At 36.7% G+C, this 19,751-nt stretch overlaps 1 protein-coding gene across 1 annotated transcript in view; it reads left to right on the forward strand.

Moving 5' to 3' along the window:
* TEX15 (testis expressed 15, meiosis and synapsis associated) overlaps window positions 1-19,751 on the forward strand; it is an 84,810-nt gene that overhangs the window by 53,751 nt on the left and 11,308 nt on the right. The window contains exons 4-7 of the mRNA XM_088832655.1: window positions 3,713-3,950; window positions 7,393-7,539; window positions 8,834-8,996; window positions 12,236-19,620. Of these exons, the coding sequence (XP_088688781.1) occupies window positions 3,713-3,950; window positions 7,393-7,539; window positions 8,834-8,996; window positions 12,236-19,620 (7,933 nt within the window). The remainder of the gene's footprint in view (window positions 1-3,712; window positions 3,951-7,392; window positions 7,540-8,833; window positions 8,997-12,235; window positions 19,621-19,751) is intronic.

The following is a 19,751-nucleotide window of genomic DNA, read 5'->3' on the forward strand; positions in this document are numbered from 1 at the left end:
GCACAGTAAGACAAGGTGTTTCTGTGTACATCTGTATCACAGCACACCTTCACATAATGTGATTCACGTGCGACGTGAGAACCTTACAACACTTTACTGTGATTTCCTTCTTCCTGCCCATTCTTTGTCCTATTGTTGTCAGAGTTCTTCCAGAAATTGGTCAGAAATTAATGTTTTTCTAAAACGTAAGATTTCTCAGGAGACAGGTCAGGTGGTCTGGTATTCCCATCTCATTAAGAATTTCCCACAATTTCTTGTGATCCACACAGTCAAAGGCTTTGGTGTAGTCAATAAAGCAGAAGTAGATGTTTTTCGGGAACTCTCTTGCTTTTTTGATGATCCAGTGGACATTGACAATTTGATCTCTGGTTCTTCTCCCTTTTCTAAATCCAGCTTGAACATCTGGAAGTTCTTGGATTATGTACTGTTGAAGCCTTACTGAGAGAATTTTGAGCATTACTTTGCTAACATGTGAGATGAGTGCAATTGTGCAGTAGTTTGAACATTCTTTAGCATTGCCTTTCTTTGGGATTGGAATGAAAACTGACGTTTTCCAATCCTGTGGCCACTGCTGAGTTTTCCAAATTTGCTGGCACATTGAGTGCAGCACTTTCACAGCATCATCTTTTAGGATTTGAATACCTCAGCTGGAATTCCATCACCTCCACTAGCTTTGTTCGTAGTGATGCTTCCTAAGGCCCGCTTGACTCCGCACTCCAGGATGCCTGGCTCTAGATGAGTGATCACACTATCGTGGTTATCTGGGTCATGAAGATCTTTTTTGTGTAGTTCTTCTGTGTATTCTTGCCACCTTTTCTTAATATTTTCAGCTTCTGTTAGGTCCATACTGTTTCTGTCCTTTATCGAGCCCATCTTTGCATGAAATGTTCCCTTGGTATCTCTAATTCTCTTAACGAGATCTCTAGTCTTTCCCATTCTGTTGTTTTCCTCTATTTCTTTGCATTGATCTCTGAGGAAGGCTTTCTTATCTCTCCTTGCTATTCTTTGGAACTCTGCATTCAAATGAATATCTTTCCTTTTCTCCTTTGCCTTTCCCTTCTCTTCTTTTCTCAGCTATTTGTAAGGCCTCAGACAACCATTTTGCATTTATTTTTCTTGGAGATGTTCTTGATCACTGCCTCCTGTACAGTGTCATGAATCTCTGTCCATAGTTCTTCAGACACTTTATCAGATCTAATCCCTTGAATCTATTTGTCACTTCTGCTGAATAATCATAAGGGATTTGACTTAGGTCATACCTGAATGGTCTAGTGGTTTTCCCTACTTTCTTCAGTTTAAGTCTGAATTTTGCTTTAAGGAGCTCATGATCTGAATCACAGTCAGCTCTTGGTCTTGCTTTTGCTACCTGTATAGAGCTTCTCCATCTTTGGCTGTAAAGAATATAATCAGTCTGATTTTGGTATTGACCATCTGGTGATGTCCATGTGTGCAGTCTTCTCTTGTGTTATTGGAAGAGGGTGTTTGCTATGACCAGTGCATTCTCTTGGCAAAACTCTGTTAGCCTTTGCCTTTCTTCATTTTATACTTCAAGGCCAAATCTGCCTGTTACTCCAGGTATCTCTTGACTTCCTACTTTTCATTCCAGTCCCTGTAATGAAAAGGACATCTTTTTCTGGTGTTAATTCTAGAAGATTTTGTAGGTCTTCATAGAACTATTCAACCTCAGCTTCTTTAGCATTACTGGTTGGGGCATAGACTTGGATTACTGTGATATTGAATGGTTTGCCTTGGAAACGAACAGAGTTCATTCTGTTGTTTTTGAGATTGCACCAAGTACTGCATTTCACTCTTGTTGAATGAGTGCTACTCCATTTCTTCTAAGGGATTCTTGCCCACAGTAGTAGATATAATGGTCATCTGAATTAAGTTCGCCCATTCCAGTCCATTTTAGTTCAGTGACTCCTAAAATGTCGATGCTCACTCTTGCCATCTCCTGTTTGACCACTTCCAATTTACGTTGATTCATGGACCTAACATTCCAGGTAGATCACCACAAACTGGAAAATGCTTAGAGAAATGGGAATACCAGTCTACCTTACCTGTGTCCTGAGAAATCTGTGTGCAGGTCAAGAAGCAATAGTTAGAACTGGACACGAAACAACAGACTGGTTCCAAATTGGGAAAGGAATATGTCAAGGTTGTATAATGTCATCCTGCTTATTTAACTTATATACAGAATACATCATGAGAAATGCCAGACTGGATGAAGCATAAGCTGGAATTAAGATTGACGGGAGAAATATCAATAACCTCAGATATGCAGATGATACCACCCATATGACAGAAAGCAAAGAGGAACTAAAGAGCCTCTTGAAAGTGAAGAGGAGAGTGAAAAATCTGGCTTAAGCCTCAGCAGTCAACAAACGAAGATCATGGCTTCCGGTCCCATCACTTTACTGCAAATAGATGGGGAAACAGTGGAAACAGTGACAGACTTTATTTTCTTAGTCTCCAAAATCACTGCAGATGGTGACTGCAGCCATGAAATTAAAAGACACTTGCTCCTTGGAAGAAAAGTTGTGACCAACCTAGACAGCATATTAAAAAGCAGAGACATTACTTTGCCGACAAATGTCCATCTAGTTAATGCCATGGCTTTTCCAGTAGTCATGTATGGATGTGAGAGTTGGACCATAAAAAGCTGAGTGCTGAAGAATTGATACTTTTGAAGTGTGGTGTTGGATAAGACTCTTGAGAGTCCCTTGGACAGCAGGGAGATCAAACCAGTCAATCGTAAAGGAAATCAGTCCTGAATATTTATTGGTAGGACTGATGCTGAAGATCAAGCTTCAATACTTTGGTCACCTATTGAAAGAACTGAGTCATTGGAAAAGACCCTGATGCTGGGAAAAAGTGAAGGAGGGAGGAGAAGGAAATGACAGAGGATGAGATGGTTGGATGGAATCACCGACTCATTGGACATGAGTTTGAGCAAGCTCTGGGAGTTGGTGATGGCCAGGGAAGCCTGGAGTGCTGCAGCTTATGGAATCGCAGAGTCATACATGACTGATTGACTGAACTTAGATCGTAAGAAAAACCAATAGAGAAATTAGGAAAACAGAAAGAAGTATTTTAATTCTTCTGACTGTTAAGAATATACCTTCACAATCAAACATAGAGATCTTAGTGGTTTATAGAGCAGGAAATGACAACAGTGGAGTTGAAAGTTAAGGCTGACATCTCTGGGAAAAGAGAAGTGGTCATGATCTCATCGGTTAGTCTTGCTTGTAATTAATTGTTGCTGTGTGTTTTGTTGCCGTGGCTGTCTACTGTTAACGGTGAATTATTCTTCCATATAGATATTAATATTTGTGAGTGGCGTCTCGGGAAATAATAAACATTAGTAGCATGTGGTGTTCAAGAGGCGTTTTCCTTCGATTGGTGTGCACATTGCTTTCTAGTTCTGTGCCTTCTCCATTGCTGATAGTCTTGGAGTTACAAGCTCTGTCGCATGACTGAACCATGCTTGTGTCATGTGGTGTCGCCGTTCCTACTGTTACTACTGCTGAGCAAGCCATGTAGAACTCCTTACCTAATACACCAGGGTTTCAGTGGTTCTTGTGGAGTGTAGGCGAGATTTCAGGAGTCTAGATTATAATTTTTGTTTTCTATCTTTAGCAAGCTTGAAGCATGTGTCTTCTTGAAAATTCTGTTGATGTTCTCATTTAACTATTCACTCTTTTGGCTTTAGGTCAGAGATGCGTGAGAATGGAAGGCATGGCAGAGAACTTGAAGAACATTTCTGCTTTTTAGCACTTCCTCAGAAGGATGTGGCTGAGATATATCACAATGGAATAAGTACCAAAGCATCTTCATTGAGGATATTAGGAAACCCTCTTCTTGGAATTTATATATTTAGACATGTTGATATTGCCTTGAATTATGCTCTTAGTAGAAGCATTACTGTAGAAAGTATTATCATGTTTAAGGTTGGTAGCACGAAAGAAATATTATATTCAGTTTGCTTTGATTGACCTAAACATTATTTTACTTTCAATATGAATTAATGTTTTAAACTCGCATTGTATAAAATAAATAATAGTTATCATCATCATCACCATTTGAAATTTTCCCCTATTTTTGACTCTAGTGGGTGTGCAGCATAAAATCTTCAAGTAAGCAAAGGCAGGCTTTATCGTCTTGGTTTCCTAATGTATATTTTTTCTGTTCTGATTGACTTTACTCTCTTTCTCTCTCCCTTTTGTTCAGACTATAATTAAAATCAGAGTGTTTTTAGTGTCTTTTTCCAGAACATTGGTATTAATAATTCTGGTTTAGCTAAAGTTACTAAACTCCTACTATTTATTTTAATTAACAGCGTTCAGATCAGTTCAGTTCAGTCGCTCAGTCGTGTCCGACTCCTCGCGACCCCATGAATCACAGCACGCCAGGCCTCCCTGTCCATCACCAACTCTCGGAGTTCACTCAAACTCATGTCCATTGAGTCGGTGATGCCATCCAGCCATCTCATTCTCTGTCGTTCCCGTCTCCTCCCACCCCCAATCCCTCCCAGCATCAGACTCTTTTCCAGTGAGTCAACTTGTCACATGAGGTGGCCAAAGTATTGGAGTTTCAGCTTTAGCATCAGTCCTTCCAATGAACACCCAGGATTGATCTCCTTTAGAATGGACTGGTTGGATCTCCTTGCAGTCCAAGGGACTCTCAAGAGTCTTCTCCAGCACCACAGTTAAACAATATTAATTACTTTGTTTTGATAATTTTACTATCTTATATAAGATGTTAGCATTAGGAAAAACTGGCTTAGAAGTATATAGACCTCTGAATTGTTTTGTAACTTTTTTTAAAGTCTGAAGTTATTCAAAATTGAGAGAAAATACCAGTCTTACAGTCGAATTGTAAGCATTAACAGACACAGGTAGGCTAAGATATACTTTTTGGTTAATTGCAGCTCTGCTAAGACTACTAAAATCACAGTAGGTAGACAAGACCCTCAGTTATGTAACTTAGGATGTGTATACATCCACATAAAACCAATGGTTCATTTGGTATTATTTAGTTATTTTTAGATCTTGGGTATTATCAAAGTCATAAGTGTAATTTATATTAAAATACTGATTTTAGGAAATTTGGAATATACTCAGAAGCTCCAAAAAACCCATTGATAATGATAGTTAATTTTTTTTGTATAGCTATACTTCATCTTCTGCTCATATACGTGGATATGCATTATACACTGGTCATTAAAATACATTACTACTTTTATACTATATAACTTTTTGATTGATTATAAAATCAACATTTTCCATACCATTCAATAGGCTTCCCTGGTGGCTCAGAGGTTAAAGTGTCTGCTGCAATATGGGAGACCTGGGTTCAATCCCTGGGTCGGGAAGATCCCCTGGAGAAGGAAATGGCAACCCACTCCAGTATCTTGCCTGGAGAATCCCATGGACAGAGGAGCCTGGTGGGCTACAGTCCATCGGGTGGCAAAGAGTTGGACAAGACTGAGCGACTTCACTACCATTCAGTATTTTTTGTAGTATCATTTTGAATGACTATATAATATTCCACTTTACAGCACTACCATAAATTTGTTACCAAATTTTTCAATGTTGGGATATAAATTACTTTTGCTTTGTTTTGTTTTGTACTTTCAAGCAGTACTTGGATTATTCATGTAGGTACATATTACACACACCTGTGATTATTTGCTAAGAATTAATTGATTAATTCCTATGTGTCAAGTTAGGAGTCACAGGTATGTGTACAGTTTCCCAGCTTTTGATATGTAATGCCCAGTTGTCCTCAGAAAGGTTATACTAACTGCCATTCCTATGCAAAGCATGTGAAATGTTTATTATCTCTTATATTTACTATCTCTGTGTATTATGTTTTTTAAAAAATATTTGCCAGTCTAATATGTGATAGTTTCTCATTGTTAGTTCAACTTTTTCTTTTTCATAGTTATTGCCGAGCTTAACATTCCGCATGTATTCACTGATAATGAGTGAATTGCCTATTAATAACTTTTGCTAGATTTTTGTTTTTTCTATTTTTCTAATTGATTCATCAGCATTATCAGTTCATTAAAGTGAGTCTTGAGAGCTAGGCTTTTCATTGTATAATGTTTTATCACTTAGTGCTTTCTTTTTTAAAATAAAAAAGTTTTTTTAAAATAATTTTGGAATAAATTTAAATTTACAGAAAAGTTATAAAGGTAGTACAGACAGTTCCTGTATACTGTTTTCCCTAATGTTACCATTTCATGTAACTATGGCACCTCTGTTAAAACTAAGAGCCTAATAGTATATATATCAGTTATATCTCAATTAAAATAAAATAAAATGAAAGAAACCAGCATTGGTACAGTACTATCTGCTACAAACTTTTGGTTTCTGCCAGTTTTTCTACTAATGTTTTTTCCTCTTCCAGTGTCCAAGTACAGAGTACCACATTACATTTAGTATTGTTTTTAACTTTGAATGAATTATTAGCATATGAAAAAATAAAAGTAATAGAATTGCTGACATAAAATTTGTACATGTTTTCATATTAGCTGCACTTTTCCCCACCTTTTATCACTTAATGGTTCATAGCTTTTAAATACTCATTTTTTAAAATTTACTTCTTAATTGGAGGAAAATTGTGCTACAGTTGTTGTGTTGTTTTCTGCAATACAACTTGATCATTTTTTTGTGATGTACAGAAGTTTTAGACTATTTTACAAAGAAGCATGGTTTCGGTTCGTGGGTTTTGGCAGTATGGTTAGAAAATAATTCTCTTTGAGAGTAGATAAATATTTGTATTTCTCTTTACAGTGTTTACATTACTTAAATATTTATTTGGTATTTATTTTGGTTTATAGATTAAGGGACGAATTTAATGTTTTTCAGATCTACACCATTTAGTGAATAATCTGGTTTTGCTTCATCTGTTTCAAATGATGCTTTTAATATTATGCTGTATTTTTATAACTGCTTGGACTTATCTGGACTTTTTACTTTGTACAATTTTTTCCATCTCTGCCATTTTTGTGGTAGTATTCTTTTAAAAAGTACATAATATCTGGAAGTATGTGTCACTTTTCCTGTTCCATCATTATTTCTGATTCAGATATATTTTTTAAAAATTTTGTAGGTTATTCTTGTTTCATTTTCCAGGGAAGTGTTGAAACTAAAGCTCATTTCTGTATATGGATTTTCTGAAATTTTTGTTAAAATTACTATAGAGTTTGATTTAGGGAGGAATTGACATGATTCTAATAAGTCATCCCATTCATCTGGGTCATGAATTATCTCCCCATTCTAATTTCTTTCCTTAAAATAGAAGCTAGTTTTACTTTCCTGGTATGAGAGTTTAAAATATTCTGGTATATCTTTATTGACTTTCTTTTTACCTTTTCCTCCCCAGGTTCTTTTTGGAAAAGTGAAGAAAATTCAGCCTTCACTAGATAAAAGCAAAGTTTCTTTGGATCCTTCTCCTAACTTTGACTGCCATATGTCAAGAAATACACCTTCTCTGAAGGATACCATTGAACTACAAGCCTACAGTTCAGCAGTATGTTAACTTTTTGATTCACTTGACTACTTGAAAGTCACTTGCCTCACATTGTGTAATACAAGTCTTAAAACAACTGTCCCAAATATTAAGTGGAAATCTTTTACTTCATTCATATTTGCTTAGGTCATGTAATATATACGACCTGAATACCAAATAAGCCAATAAGATGACAAGGTAACACAAAGAATATCTGCTTCACAGATACTGCAATATGTTTTTTTATGAATTAAAGGTTTGTGGCAACTTTGCCAAGTCTGTTGGCACCCTTTTTCCATATAATATGACCTAAATAAGTAAATAGTAAAGCTGATTTAATATTTGTGATCTGAAAACATTAATAAAGAAGCTTCTAAATTTGCATTTAATTTTGTTCCAATAGCTACTTTTATTTAAACGTTTCGTAGATTAATGCCTAACTTGCAAAACAAAGATACTTTGAAATAACCTTACTGATCCTTTGTACTTTGTAAAAGGAGAAAAGGCTTATGTTTTAGTCATTAGATAGTAGACTAATTGTTAAACAGTAATTTTCTGTCATATCTAAAAGAGACACTTATCTAACCTTTTAACCTTTTATAGACTTTTAATCTTTTATAAAAGATTATATTATAAATATCATTATGTATAATCATATATATATATGATTAAATGAGGATATTTTAGAAGTATGTATATATGCTCCCACATGTAAGATGTATTAAGCTATTGTTATTTTTCTAATTGACTTTTCCTCCCAGATAAAATACAATATAGTGGTTCCTAGCACTCCAGTGCTCTTGCCTGGAAAATCCCACGGACGGAGGAGCCTGGATGGCTGCAGTCCATGGGGTCACTGAGGGTCAGACACAACTGAGCGACTTCATTTTCGCTTTTCACTTTCATGCATTAGAGAAGGAAATGGCAACCCACTCCAGTGTTCTTGCCTGGAGAATCCCAGGGACAGGGGAGCCTGGTGGGCTGCCGTCTATGGGGTCGCACAGAGTCGTACATGACTGAAGTGACTTAGCAGCAGCAGCATATGCAAGACATTGAACTTTTAATGGAGAAATGCTTTTTTATTTAAACATAGATTGTGTCTGTTTCTGCTGTTATTCGAACCCTATCAAGAAAAAAATATGTTGTGGAGAAAAAAATTCATCTTCAAGAAAACTAGAGTTGAAGAAGACAGGGAGAGAGGAGATGTGTGAAAGATGGTTAATAAATAGCAGCATAGAGTTAAATAGATTTTTAAAATAGAAGCTATTCAAGTCTGTAAAAATTAATCATCATAAAAATGTTCTTTATCTTTTAGGTATACTTGTATGAATATAATATTCTTTCAAAGCCAGTAGATAAACCTAGGCAGTGTCTTCCATATGCAATAGTAACAGTAAAATTTATTGGTCAAAAAGTAGATAATGGACACTTTATGACATCTTTGAGATCCCTTGCAACAGGATTTCCTAAGAGAACCGGTAAGATACATATATTTTTCTACTTCAGTAGCATCTGTGGTGGTTTTACTGCTGAATATTATTTTCTGATACATCATGAATCTCTAAGCAAAATGGGTGTGCTTCCCCTGTTTTTTATTTTATATATCTAGAATTAATGCTGTAACTACTTTTGTTACTTCTTTTTCTCAGAAAAAATGTGTGATTCTTCCATGTTGATATATATAACCATGGCTTCTTCATTTTCACTCATATATATATACACACACACACTCACACAAATAATATTCAATTTTATGACTGTACATTATACCTCTGAGTATATTTGGATATTTTGTGGTTTTCTTCATATTCCAAGCATTGCTGTTTTAAATATTCATATAAGTGTCTCAGTGCATATGTGCAAACTTTTCTACAGAGTATATATGGACATCAGGAATGTCTCACTTAATCTAGAAACAATGTCATGGTTTTCAAAAGTGGTTGCCTCAGTTGAGTTCAGTTCAGTCACTCAGTCGTGTCCGACTCTCTGTGACCCCATGAATCACAGCACGCCAGGTCTCCCTGTCCATCACCAACTCCCGGAGTTCACTCAAACTCATGTCCATCGAGTTGGTGATGCCATCCATCCATCTCATTCTCTGTTGTCCCCGTCTCCTCCCACCCCCAATCCTGCCCAGCATCAGAGTCTTTTCCAGTGAGTCAACTCGTCGCATGAGCTGGCCAGAGTATTGGAGTACATTGTGTTTATTCATTCATCAGTTGATGGCCGTTGGGTTGTTTCCACCTTTTAGCAATTATGAATATTTATGCTAAGAACTTTCTTGTACAAGGTTGCTGCTGCTGCTAAGTCGCTTCAGTCGTGTACAACTCTGTGCGACCCCATAGACAGCAGCCCACCAGGCTCCCCCGTCCCTGGGATTCTTCAGGCAAGAACACTGGAGTGGGTTGCCATTTCCTTCTCCAATGCAGGAAAGTGAAAAGTGAAAGTACAGTTGCTCAGTCATGTCCAACTCTGCACGACCCCACAGACTGCAGCCTACCGGGCTCCTCCATCCATGGTATTTTCCAGGCAAGAGTACTGGAGTGGGGTGCCATCGCCTTCTCTGTGTACGAGGTTAGGTGTAGATGTGTTTTCTTTGCTCTTAGGTATATAGCTAAGAGTCATGTGATCATAGTGTAAGTCTGTATCAACCATTCAAGGAACTGCCAGACTATTTTCCAAAGTGGCTGCACCATTGACAGTTACATTAACAATGTGTGTGGGTTAGAATTTCTCCACTTTCTTGTTAACACTTGTTATTATCTGACTTTGATTATAGCCATTTTGTGGATATAAGGTGAGGTTTTCAAAGTATAAGTTTTATACTTCTTTTGTTAAATGTATTCCTAAGTATTGCACTCTTTTTGATCCTCTTGTAAATAGAGTTATTTTCTCAATAGTGATTTCCTTGAGATTTTCTATACGCAAGATAGGGTCCATATGCAAATAGAGGTAGTTTTACTTCTTCCTTTCCAATCTAGATATCTTTTATTTCTTTTTCTTATCTAATTGCATTGGCTAGAACATCCAGTGGAATGTTAAATAGGAGTGGTAAGAGTGGACATCTTTGTCTTGTTCCTGAACTTAGGGGGAAAGTGTTTCTTTTTCACCACTAAGTATCATGTTAGCTGTGGGGTTTTTTTAGTGTCCTTTACCATGTAGAGGAAGTTCCTTTCTATTCCTAGTAAGTTGAGTGCTTTTATCTTGAAAAGGGAAATTAATTATCTTTCAGAATCTTTGCCATCTAAAAGATTTTTTAATGTGAATCTTCTTGTACATTTAGTGGGGTTGGACATCTTTTTGTATTTGTTGACAATTTTTATTTAGCCTATGATTTTCTTACTCATATACTTTGCCCAACTATCTATTGTATTATCTTTTTATTAATCTTTTGAAGAGACTATATATTTTTATGTATTCCAATATATGTAATAATATACTGTTAGTCTCATCCCTATTTTTGAACATATTTCCACTATAGCTTACTATAATTGAAAGTATAATCACAATGGTTATATAATTTGGGAATCTTCAACAGAGCAATTTTTTTAACATTTTGTGAAAACTAAATGGTATGTTCTCAGTAATATGATTATTATTTCATATATTATTCATGAGCAGTTTCTCATTATTAGTCTATTTTAATAATGGTATTTTCATGGTACTGCTTAGCTATGTACCCAGTAGCTCAGTTGGTGAAGAATCTGCCTGCAATGCTGGAGACCCTGGTTCGATTCCTGGGTCAGGAAGATCCGCTGAAGAGGGAATAGGATACCCACTCCAGTATCCTTGGACTTCCCTTGTGGCTCAGCTGATAAAGAATCCGCCTGCAATAAGGGAGACCTGGGTTTGATACATGGGTTGGGAATATCCCCTGGAGAAAGGAAAGGCTACCCACTCCAGTGTTCTTGCCTGGAGAATTCCATGGACTGTATAGTCCATGGGGTCGCAAAGAGTGGGACATGACTGAGTGACCTTCACTTTCACTTAGCTATGAATGCTTTGTAAACATTTTACTTGCTCATTATGCATTTTTATAAGTTCCTTTGTTATTCTGTGAAATTCTTTTTGAAGTTTTAGGAATAATTTCTATAAATTTAAAAGAAAATTTGCTTCTGTTTTCCAGGTTTTTATTTACATATGTTATTTGCCAGAATATTTAATTCGTAGAGGAGCAGGGGTAGTGGTTTGCTTTGGCTTCTGGGAAGGCTTTTGTGCAAACTTTCTGATCTTCCACCAACCCCATTTCTTCACCTAGTTCCCCTTTCCTTTCTGTTTTTGTTCTCCTGTGGCAGAGGGAAATGAAGCAAGGTAACTGTAGATACAGGGAGATAATTTGACCTAATAATATGTAGACTCTATTATAGAATGTCTGCATGTAGGAAACTAAGAGAAGAATTACCTAGTCTGTGATAAAAGTATGTTTTTATTCTTGTTTAATTTTTCTACTTCTTAGTGTTTGTCAGAATTCAAATTTTTATGGCAAAGACTTATGTTAGTAAGGGGCCTATAAGACAATTTCATGCATCATTTATGCTTTATTGGTCAGTTACTCTTCTCTTCTTGCTTTTCTCCTGAACATACTTTAATCATCATTAGATTATTTGATAGACTTTCAGTCACTGCCACTCATGACATGGTTTACTTGCATTAATAGAGTTGCCTGTAGAAATACTTTTTCTTCCTACTTTTCCTTACTTTCTTATTATTTCCACAGAAAGAACATGCTCTCTGAATAACTGTACAGTGGCCAAAAGAATTGGAAAAGGAAAAGATGCTACTGTCATCTTTGAGCATTTCGGGAAACCTGTAGATCCATTTGTTCAGGAAAACTGTTCATGCAATGTGTCAAATTCAGTGATAAATCCTTCCAACTCAGATATTTCTAATTCCTATGGAAATATGCAAAATGGAAACATTTCTGTACTTGAAACATACAGTGGACACATGGAGTACAGTTCAGCAGAATGCAGAGACACTTCTCAATTACCTGCCTGTGATTCAGGCTATTCATTTATTCCCGGTAATACCGGAGAAAGTGTTAATAATGGTGACCTGCTAAATTTGACATATCTTAAAGCTATTTTAAGTAGTGTTGCTGCTGCTTTTCCCCTTCATAACAATACTGACTCAAGCACAGTTATTACTTCAAAACTCATCAAAGACCCAAGACTGGTGAAGAGAGAAGAAAGCATGGGAAAACATAATACTGTTACAGGTTTAAGTGAGAGTTTGCCATTTGAGAAGAGTTTAGATTTTGTTAATTCAGAGATAAACTTGTCATCTATGCCAACGAATCCTGCCTCCACATCTGAAGGCCTGCCTGGTGATCAAACTGTTACTAATCATTTGGATGCCTCTTGCTTCAGAATTTCTTTGGATGAGCCACAAACCCAGGCTCACAACCTGGGTTCTAAGACCTATGATTGTACAACTCCCAGTAAAATTACCATGGCAGGACAATGTGAGAACCAGGATGATTTTTCCTTCCCAATGTTTTTGTCAAATGTAGTTTCAGAAGTTGAAATCCAAAAACACAAGGAAGAAAAAGCTGAGAGATCCCAGCAGAGAGACACCATCCCATTTTTAACTGATGAAAGCCATGAGTCACATGATTCTTACGCATCAGTGAATATTTGTACAGACAAGTACAGTGGTCCCATCTCTCCAGAAACACAGTTTTCTAATTTTAAAACTGTCTATGAGACTGGTCACCAAATGCCTACACTTTTTCCACTCCGAAGTGAAGAAAGCATACATGAGTACATTCAAAATACTGGAAAGATGAGAAACTTCACCGAGCCAGAAGACAATGCCAAACATGAAGAAAAGCAAAGTTTGTGGAAAGAAAGTGATCATTCTTTTACTAATAAAAGAAAAATCAGTCCTATAGATAATTACATTTCTTTGAACCAAGACAACAAAGAGGATGAGAGTCTTGATTATTTGCAGGAAAATTGTGATCAAATATTAATTACTCAAGGGTTAGAAAAAACAAAATCTTTGCCATTTACCACAGAGGAGAAGTATGAGCTAGGTCACCTAGCATTGGAAATACAAAACAGTCTTACTCCAGGAGTGGAGAAACTTCCACAGAAGCCTCCTAAGAACTCTTTAGAGTATGAAGATAACATTCATACAGATTTTGCCATTTCTCAAAAACTAATGGAGCTGAAATTGGAAAAACCAGATCAAAACTGTGTTAGCATTGTGGCTGATGCTTTCCAGGAAGCAGAAGACATTCCCCAGACCACACAATTGCCAGCTGTTACTTCATGTCATGATATTAAAACAGTTCATAATGCAAATTGCAACATAGCTAGAGAACGTATATGTATTCAAAGGAGAAATGAGTATGATCCAGTGTCCCTGGAAAACATTCAGAGAGACTGCAAAGAAACTCCGCTAATTAACAATAAAGGTCAACATCATACTCAGTTCTGTATTGCACAGCTGAACAATGATGTGAACCTGAATACTGATTTCAGAGAACAAAGAGAGAATGATAAAGAAAGCCAGAATGAAGCTGAAATGGAGAACATTGCTTTATCTATAGAAAACAACATAGGGAATATATATGGAGATGAGAAGCAGAGTTTTCAGACACACAAAACAAAATTTTGTACCAACATAGGTGAAAGGAGGGTGAATGAAGATGACCATGGCATTGAAATTCTGAGTTCTGAAGAGTTTGCTACCGCTTTTAACTTAACTAGTGGAAAAAAACATGTATGCACTGAGTTTACATCATTAGAAAACGAAGATCCCATTACCGCCATAAAAGAAAAAGATACTCAAAATACTGAAAGGACTGGAGAGCATTTGATTTCCACAGCATTTCTCCAGATTGCAAGTTCTTCGGTACATGTAGCCTCACGTGCTGCAGTTGAGATAGCTGATGCTGCAATGCCTGTGATAAGCACAATTCCTGAAGATCACCAAAGATCCCAGTTTAAAGATACTTGTTCTTCTGAGAGTCCAGGTTTTGGTTTGTTAAGCAAACTTAAGGTTTCTGCTTCTGAAATAGACACAGATAAAAATCGATTCCACAACTCATTTCATCAAACAGTAAGTGACAACTCAGTTCTTCAGAGTTTCAAATTGGATAATGAGACTGAAGTAGGATCAGAAGAGAGGGATGATGCTTTTCCGGTCAGTATTCCACAGGATACTCATAGCCATGGGAATGTACTTTATGAAGAATTCGAGGACTCCTATGAGGCTCTGAAGTCTCGCATCGATTGGGAAGGTATGTTGGGAAGAAGTAATGAGGAGATGGAAGTTTTGAAAAGCACCACAAGAGGTGAGAATCGGGACCAGCACTGCTCTGAGGAACACAGTTGTGCTTTTTCCTCTACACAAAATTATAAAGCAGAGCTCGTCAAACCAATTTTACTTCCTGATCTGCAAGTTATGATTACTAATACATTTGTGAAAGGATTCAGCCCTACTGTTGAGTCCCTTGCATCGAAAGATGATTTCTGCAAATATGTAACTGAAGCCACAAAATCAGAAATAAATGAGGAGGAGGAGGAAGAAGTTCTAGAATTTGAAATTCATTCTCAGTGTTCTGGTGAAAATTCAGATCATCCCTCTGAAGGTGAATTTGGTAATATAAGGCAAGAATCTGGACTAGCAAGTAAATCTGAAACCTCACTTTCTTTTGACTTGAGTCATAATACACATGTGAATCACATGTCTGAAAAACAAAACAGACCTTTGCTAACTGAACCTTCTGATGTCACAACAGTAAATAACGAAAACAGATGTTCCCTTACCAAGTCAAAAACCAGTGGTAATGATACTAGAAGTAAAAAGAAGACAGAATCAAGAATTAGCAAAAGAAAGCCCCATACACCTTTTAGGGACCAAAACATACCAGATGAAAATTTAAGACATCACGAAATTTGTGAGAAGAGGAGGAAGCTAACAAGTCAAGACTCATTGGAATGTTTTTTTTCGTTTTCCCAAGAACGAATTAAAACCTTTTCACAGTCAGGAAAACACATTAGGAGTGTCCTGGATACTCTAAATAGTGAAGCATTTTTTTGCAAAAGCAAACATCTTCCCAGAAAACTTGACAGAGACGTTCTTCACTTAGAAAAAGCTCACAGAAGAGTTCACACATCTTTGCAACCGATAACTAAAGTGGGAGAAAAAAGAAGGGGCCCTTTACCAAGAGCATATGCAGTAATATGTAATAGTTTCTGGGAAAGTTGTGTCCTTCAAGGTTATAGTTCTGTGTCTGAAAGAAGGCTTTATTCCACTAATCATTTTCTGTCAAAAAGAAAATACAATAAACCTGGAGAGAACAGAGCTTTGGGATTTGAAGTTGATAAATCATTAACTCATGCATCAAAGCACAAGTTTTATAGAACGAGTATAGAGAGACTCACAGAGTGCCTTTCTGAAAATGTGTCCGGTGTCTCCAGAAGTCACACCACAATTCACATGAGAGAATATTGTGATCAAGTGTGTCCGGAATCACAGTTAGCCCTGTGCTCCATGTCTCAAAGTGCAAGTCAGTCAGATTATACTAACAGCAGTTTGAGAAATCCGAAATCATCAGAACTTCAGCCCTTTTCTAGAAAAACTGGATGTCTCTTTTCTCCAGTCTGCCCAGATGAGAAACTAACTAAAAAAGAAAATCAAACTGATACACAGTTTTCATCTAACATTAGTAAATATAAAAAACTTGAGAACCATTCAGCACTTGATAATATTAAGTATACAACAAAAGTAAACAATTCTGAGGCTAAAGAAATAATAAGTAAAAAGAATTTGATATCTTTAAGTTGCATAAAAGAAAACAACCTAAGTTTTAGTGTGGACCAAAATTATGATGCAATTTGTATAGCCCACACAAAAGTGAAAACTGACATAGTTATTTCAGTCTTAGAATCAAAGATGAAGCATTTTTTTAACATTGATATCTACAAACCAAATAACCTTATTTTATCTAGTTATAAAAGAAACCTGGAGGTAAATTTTCCTGTAGAAAAATGGACAACTCCTAAGGAGAGCTCCAAACCAGGCATTATTACAGGAAACTTCCTTATGGATCCGTTAAGTCAAACTGTGATAACAAGCACAAAGTCTAACAGTATTCCTCAATCGTTACCAACCGCTCCAGCAACAGACAGTGAGGGAGAATCTTCGACGTCTCACATGGCTAAACAGAGCACTGCTGCCGGAGATTTTTCAGCAGTGTCTACCATTGCACCACGCTGTCTGCAAGGACGTGGTGGAAGCGAACTTCAAAAGACAGAATATTGCTCTTCAAGTAAATGCGCTCATATCGATGGGAATGGAGCAAATGTTGAGAATTCTGAGGTGAATGTCACGTCAGAAACTGAAGGAAGTCAAGGCAGGGCGATGAAGGCAGGATTTTCCACTGATAGTTTTCTGCTCGTAAAAGGTAACACAAAGGGCTCTTCTTCCCAAGAGGGTATTGCGGAGAAAGACGTTCAGGACAGAAATATGTGGAAAGATAAACAGGCCGAAAAAGTAGAGGATTCCGTTCACACGAGCGGGACCGAAGGATCCAGGGTTAAGCCTGAGTACAAAGATCAAAAGAATAAGCTAGTAGAAGGCTCCTCCTGCTTAAGTGAGAAAACAATGACAAATAACTTGGTTGATTCTCATGGAAAGATGAAAAAGGCTACGGAGGCAGTCTCTTTGAGGAACATTGCTTCTAATCAGCTTAACAAAAGAAAGAAGGAGGAGGGAAAAGTTAGTCACGACTCTGAGTGTGACTCCTCATTACATTCAGAAGTAGCCTGTGACTCCAAACCAGGCATTACAGGAAGGAATCATATGCCTCATCTGCGTGGCCAGTCTGAACCCTCCGAAGTCTCTCCTCCTCTGAAGAAGAAATCTGCGTCACACATGAATGAATTCAAAGAAAAACATTGCTCAAGTAATAATTTGGCTCCTGCAGTTAAGCTCACTCATATTTTGAGGAGGGCAGATGAAACGTCATCTGTACAGATTCTGCAGGAAGAAACTGAAGTTTGTCTAAATATTCTTCCTTTGTTTGTTGAAGCTTTTGAAAGAAAACAAAAATGTTCACTTAAACAAATCTTGATTTCAAGAGACCTCTTGGTAGAAGAAAACCTGTGGAGTAACTGCAGACACAGATTAAAACCATGTGCTATTGACTCCTTGGTAGAACTCCAAATGATGATGGAAACTATTCAATTCATTGAAAACAAAAAAAGGCTCCTAGGAGGTGAACCAACATTCCGGAGCTTGCTCTGGTATGATGAGACACTGTACAGTGAGCTGCTTGGCAGACCACGTGGATTTCAGCAACAATCCAATTTCTATCCGGGTTTTCAAGGCAGATTAAAATATAATGCCTTCTCTGAGCTGCAAAGGTATCATGATCAATTAATTGCACTGTTTGAAGAAACCAAAAGGGAAAACAATTCATACTACGCATACTTAAAATACAAGCGACAGATTGATGAGTGTGAAGCAGTAATGAAGCAGTGTTCAGATTGCTTTGACTTTTATCTTTCTGTGCCATTTACCTGTGGAGTTAACTTTGGAGATAGTTTAGGAGACCTAGAAACCTTGAGGAAAAGTACATTAAGCCTGATCAGTGGGTATGGGGACCGTCCCCAAATTGATTCCTGTCCAGGAAAACAAGACCATCTGTGGATTATCATAGAAATGATCTCCTCAAAAATTAATTTTATCAAGAGCAATGAGGCAGTAAATATTAAAATAGCTCTTTATGGTCTGGAACATATCTTTTTTGATGCTTCAAAAAGTCTTGTTTGGAAAGAAAAGAGACAGTCTTTCTGCAAAAAATACTCAGGAAGGAACAAAGAAATACTACTTAGAATGAATCAATGTGCAGTTTCTAAGTTGCAGAAGATATATGATACATTGTCTAAAGATTTAAGCAGTGAACAAATTTCCATTATTGGACTTGAGGAGAATTCAGTGATTGCTTCCAGAAAGTCAAATGCTGTAGTAAACAAAGCAACAATTAACATAGAAAACTCTAGGCTTAATGGTACTTTGCTTTCACATCCAGGTATCTGCTGTGTTAGTGAAATATTGGATCAAGCTGAATTTGCAGATGTCAAAAAATTACAGGAGCTCACTTTGAGATGTACCGATGACTTAGAAATTTTAAAAAAATGTTTTCAGTTGCTGCAAGAAGACAACATAGATGATATTTTTATCACTGAAGAAAATAGTTTGAACATGATGAAAAACTACAGCCATAAGTCAGTAATTTTAAAACCTGAGGCCATTGAAACCTATATTGAAATCGTCATGCTTTCAGAAACAATTCACTTTCTTAAAAACTTAGTGGCAAAGAAACTAGATAAGGAGAGGTTTCGAAGTATGCTTTGGTTTGATTTGTCACTTCTTCCTGAACTGGTTCACTGCCAAGAAAAAATGACTTCTTTCTCATTTCTAAAAGGTTATCCAACAGATTCTCTTTGGAAGGTGATACAGACTGCTATTTCTGAGCTTAGGAAAGATCTGGATATTATCTACAAATATAATGAAGCTGTTAACTGTTCCTATGCTCTTCGTTTGCTGTCAAGAGAACTTGAAGAACTTTTAGAAATAAAAAAACTTCTTGAGAAATCAGAGTATTCCATTTCCACATACATCAACTTTGTGCCTTGTATAGCATCCATAAATTACGGGAACACGGTGACAGAATTAGAATACAACTACAGTCAGTTTTCCACACTGCTTGGAAGTATAACAGCCACCCCTCGAAAGGATTTAGGGAAAATGGTCCATATTATGAAAGTAATGAAAACGATTGAACATATGAAGATAATATGTGTTAAAAATGCTCAGTTAACCATGTCCTTTATCCTGTGCCAAATGCTGCACAACAGAAAGAAGACTTTCCAACCAAAGAGAAAGAAAAATGCAAATATTCGTGTAAAACATAGGAAGAGTATCAAAAAGTCCAGTACCTGTGGGAAGGTGCCTTTAGTTTCAGAGTACATAATTAAAAATGTTTCAAATTCCTCTAAAAAACGACCTATCACTGTAGACAAATGTGGAGACTCTCAGGAACAAGAGAAAAATATTGCTGTTCCCAATTGTAAAAAGCAAAAGGTAATGAACGTTTTAAAGTGAGTTTTGTAAGTCTAAGAGAGCGAACTTGTTGAAGCAAACAAGTACGTAGTTTACAGAATTGTAAAAATCAAGAATGCTTTAAATGTTGCCTTGCAAAATGAATTTACTAA

Source organism: Moschus berezovskii, chromosome 26 (genome assembly GCF_049115385.1).
Source record: "Moschus berezovskii isolate FMDL1 chromosome 26, NW_MosBer_1.0, whole genome shotgun sequence".
Lineage (NCBI taxonomy): Eukaryota > Metazoa > Chordata > Mammalia > Artiodactyla > Moschidae > Moschus > Moschus berezovskii.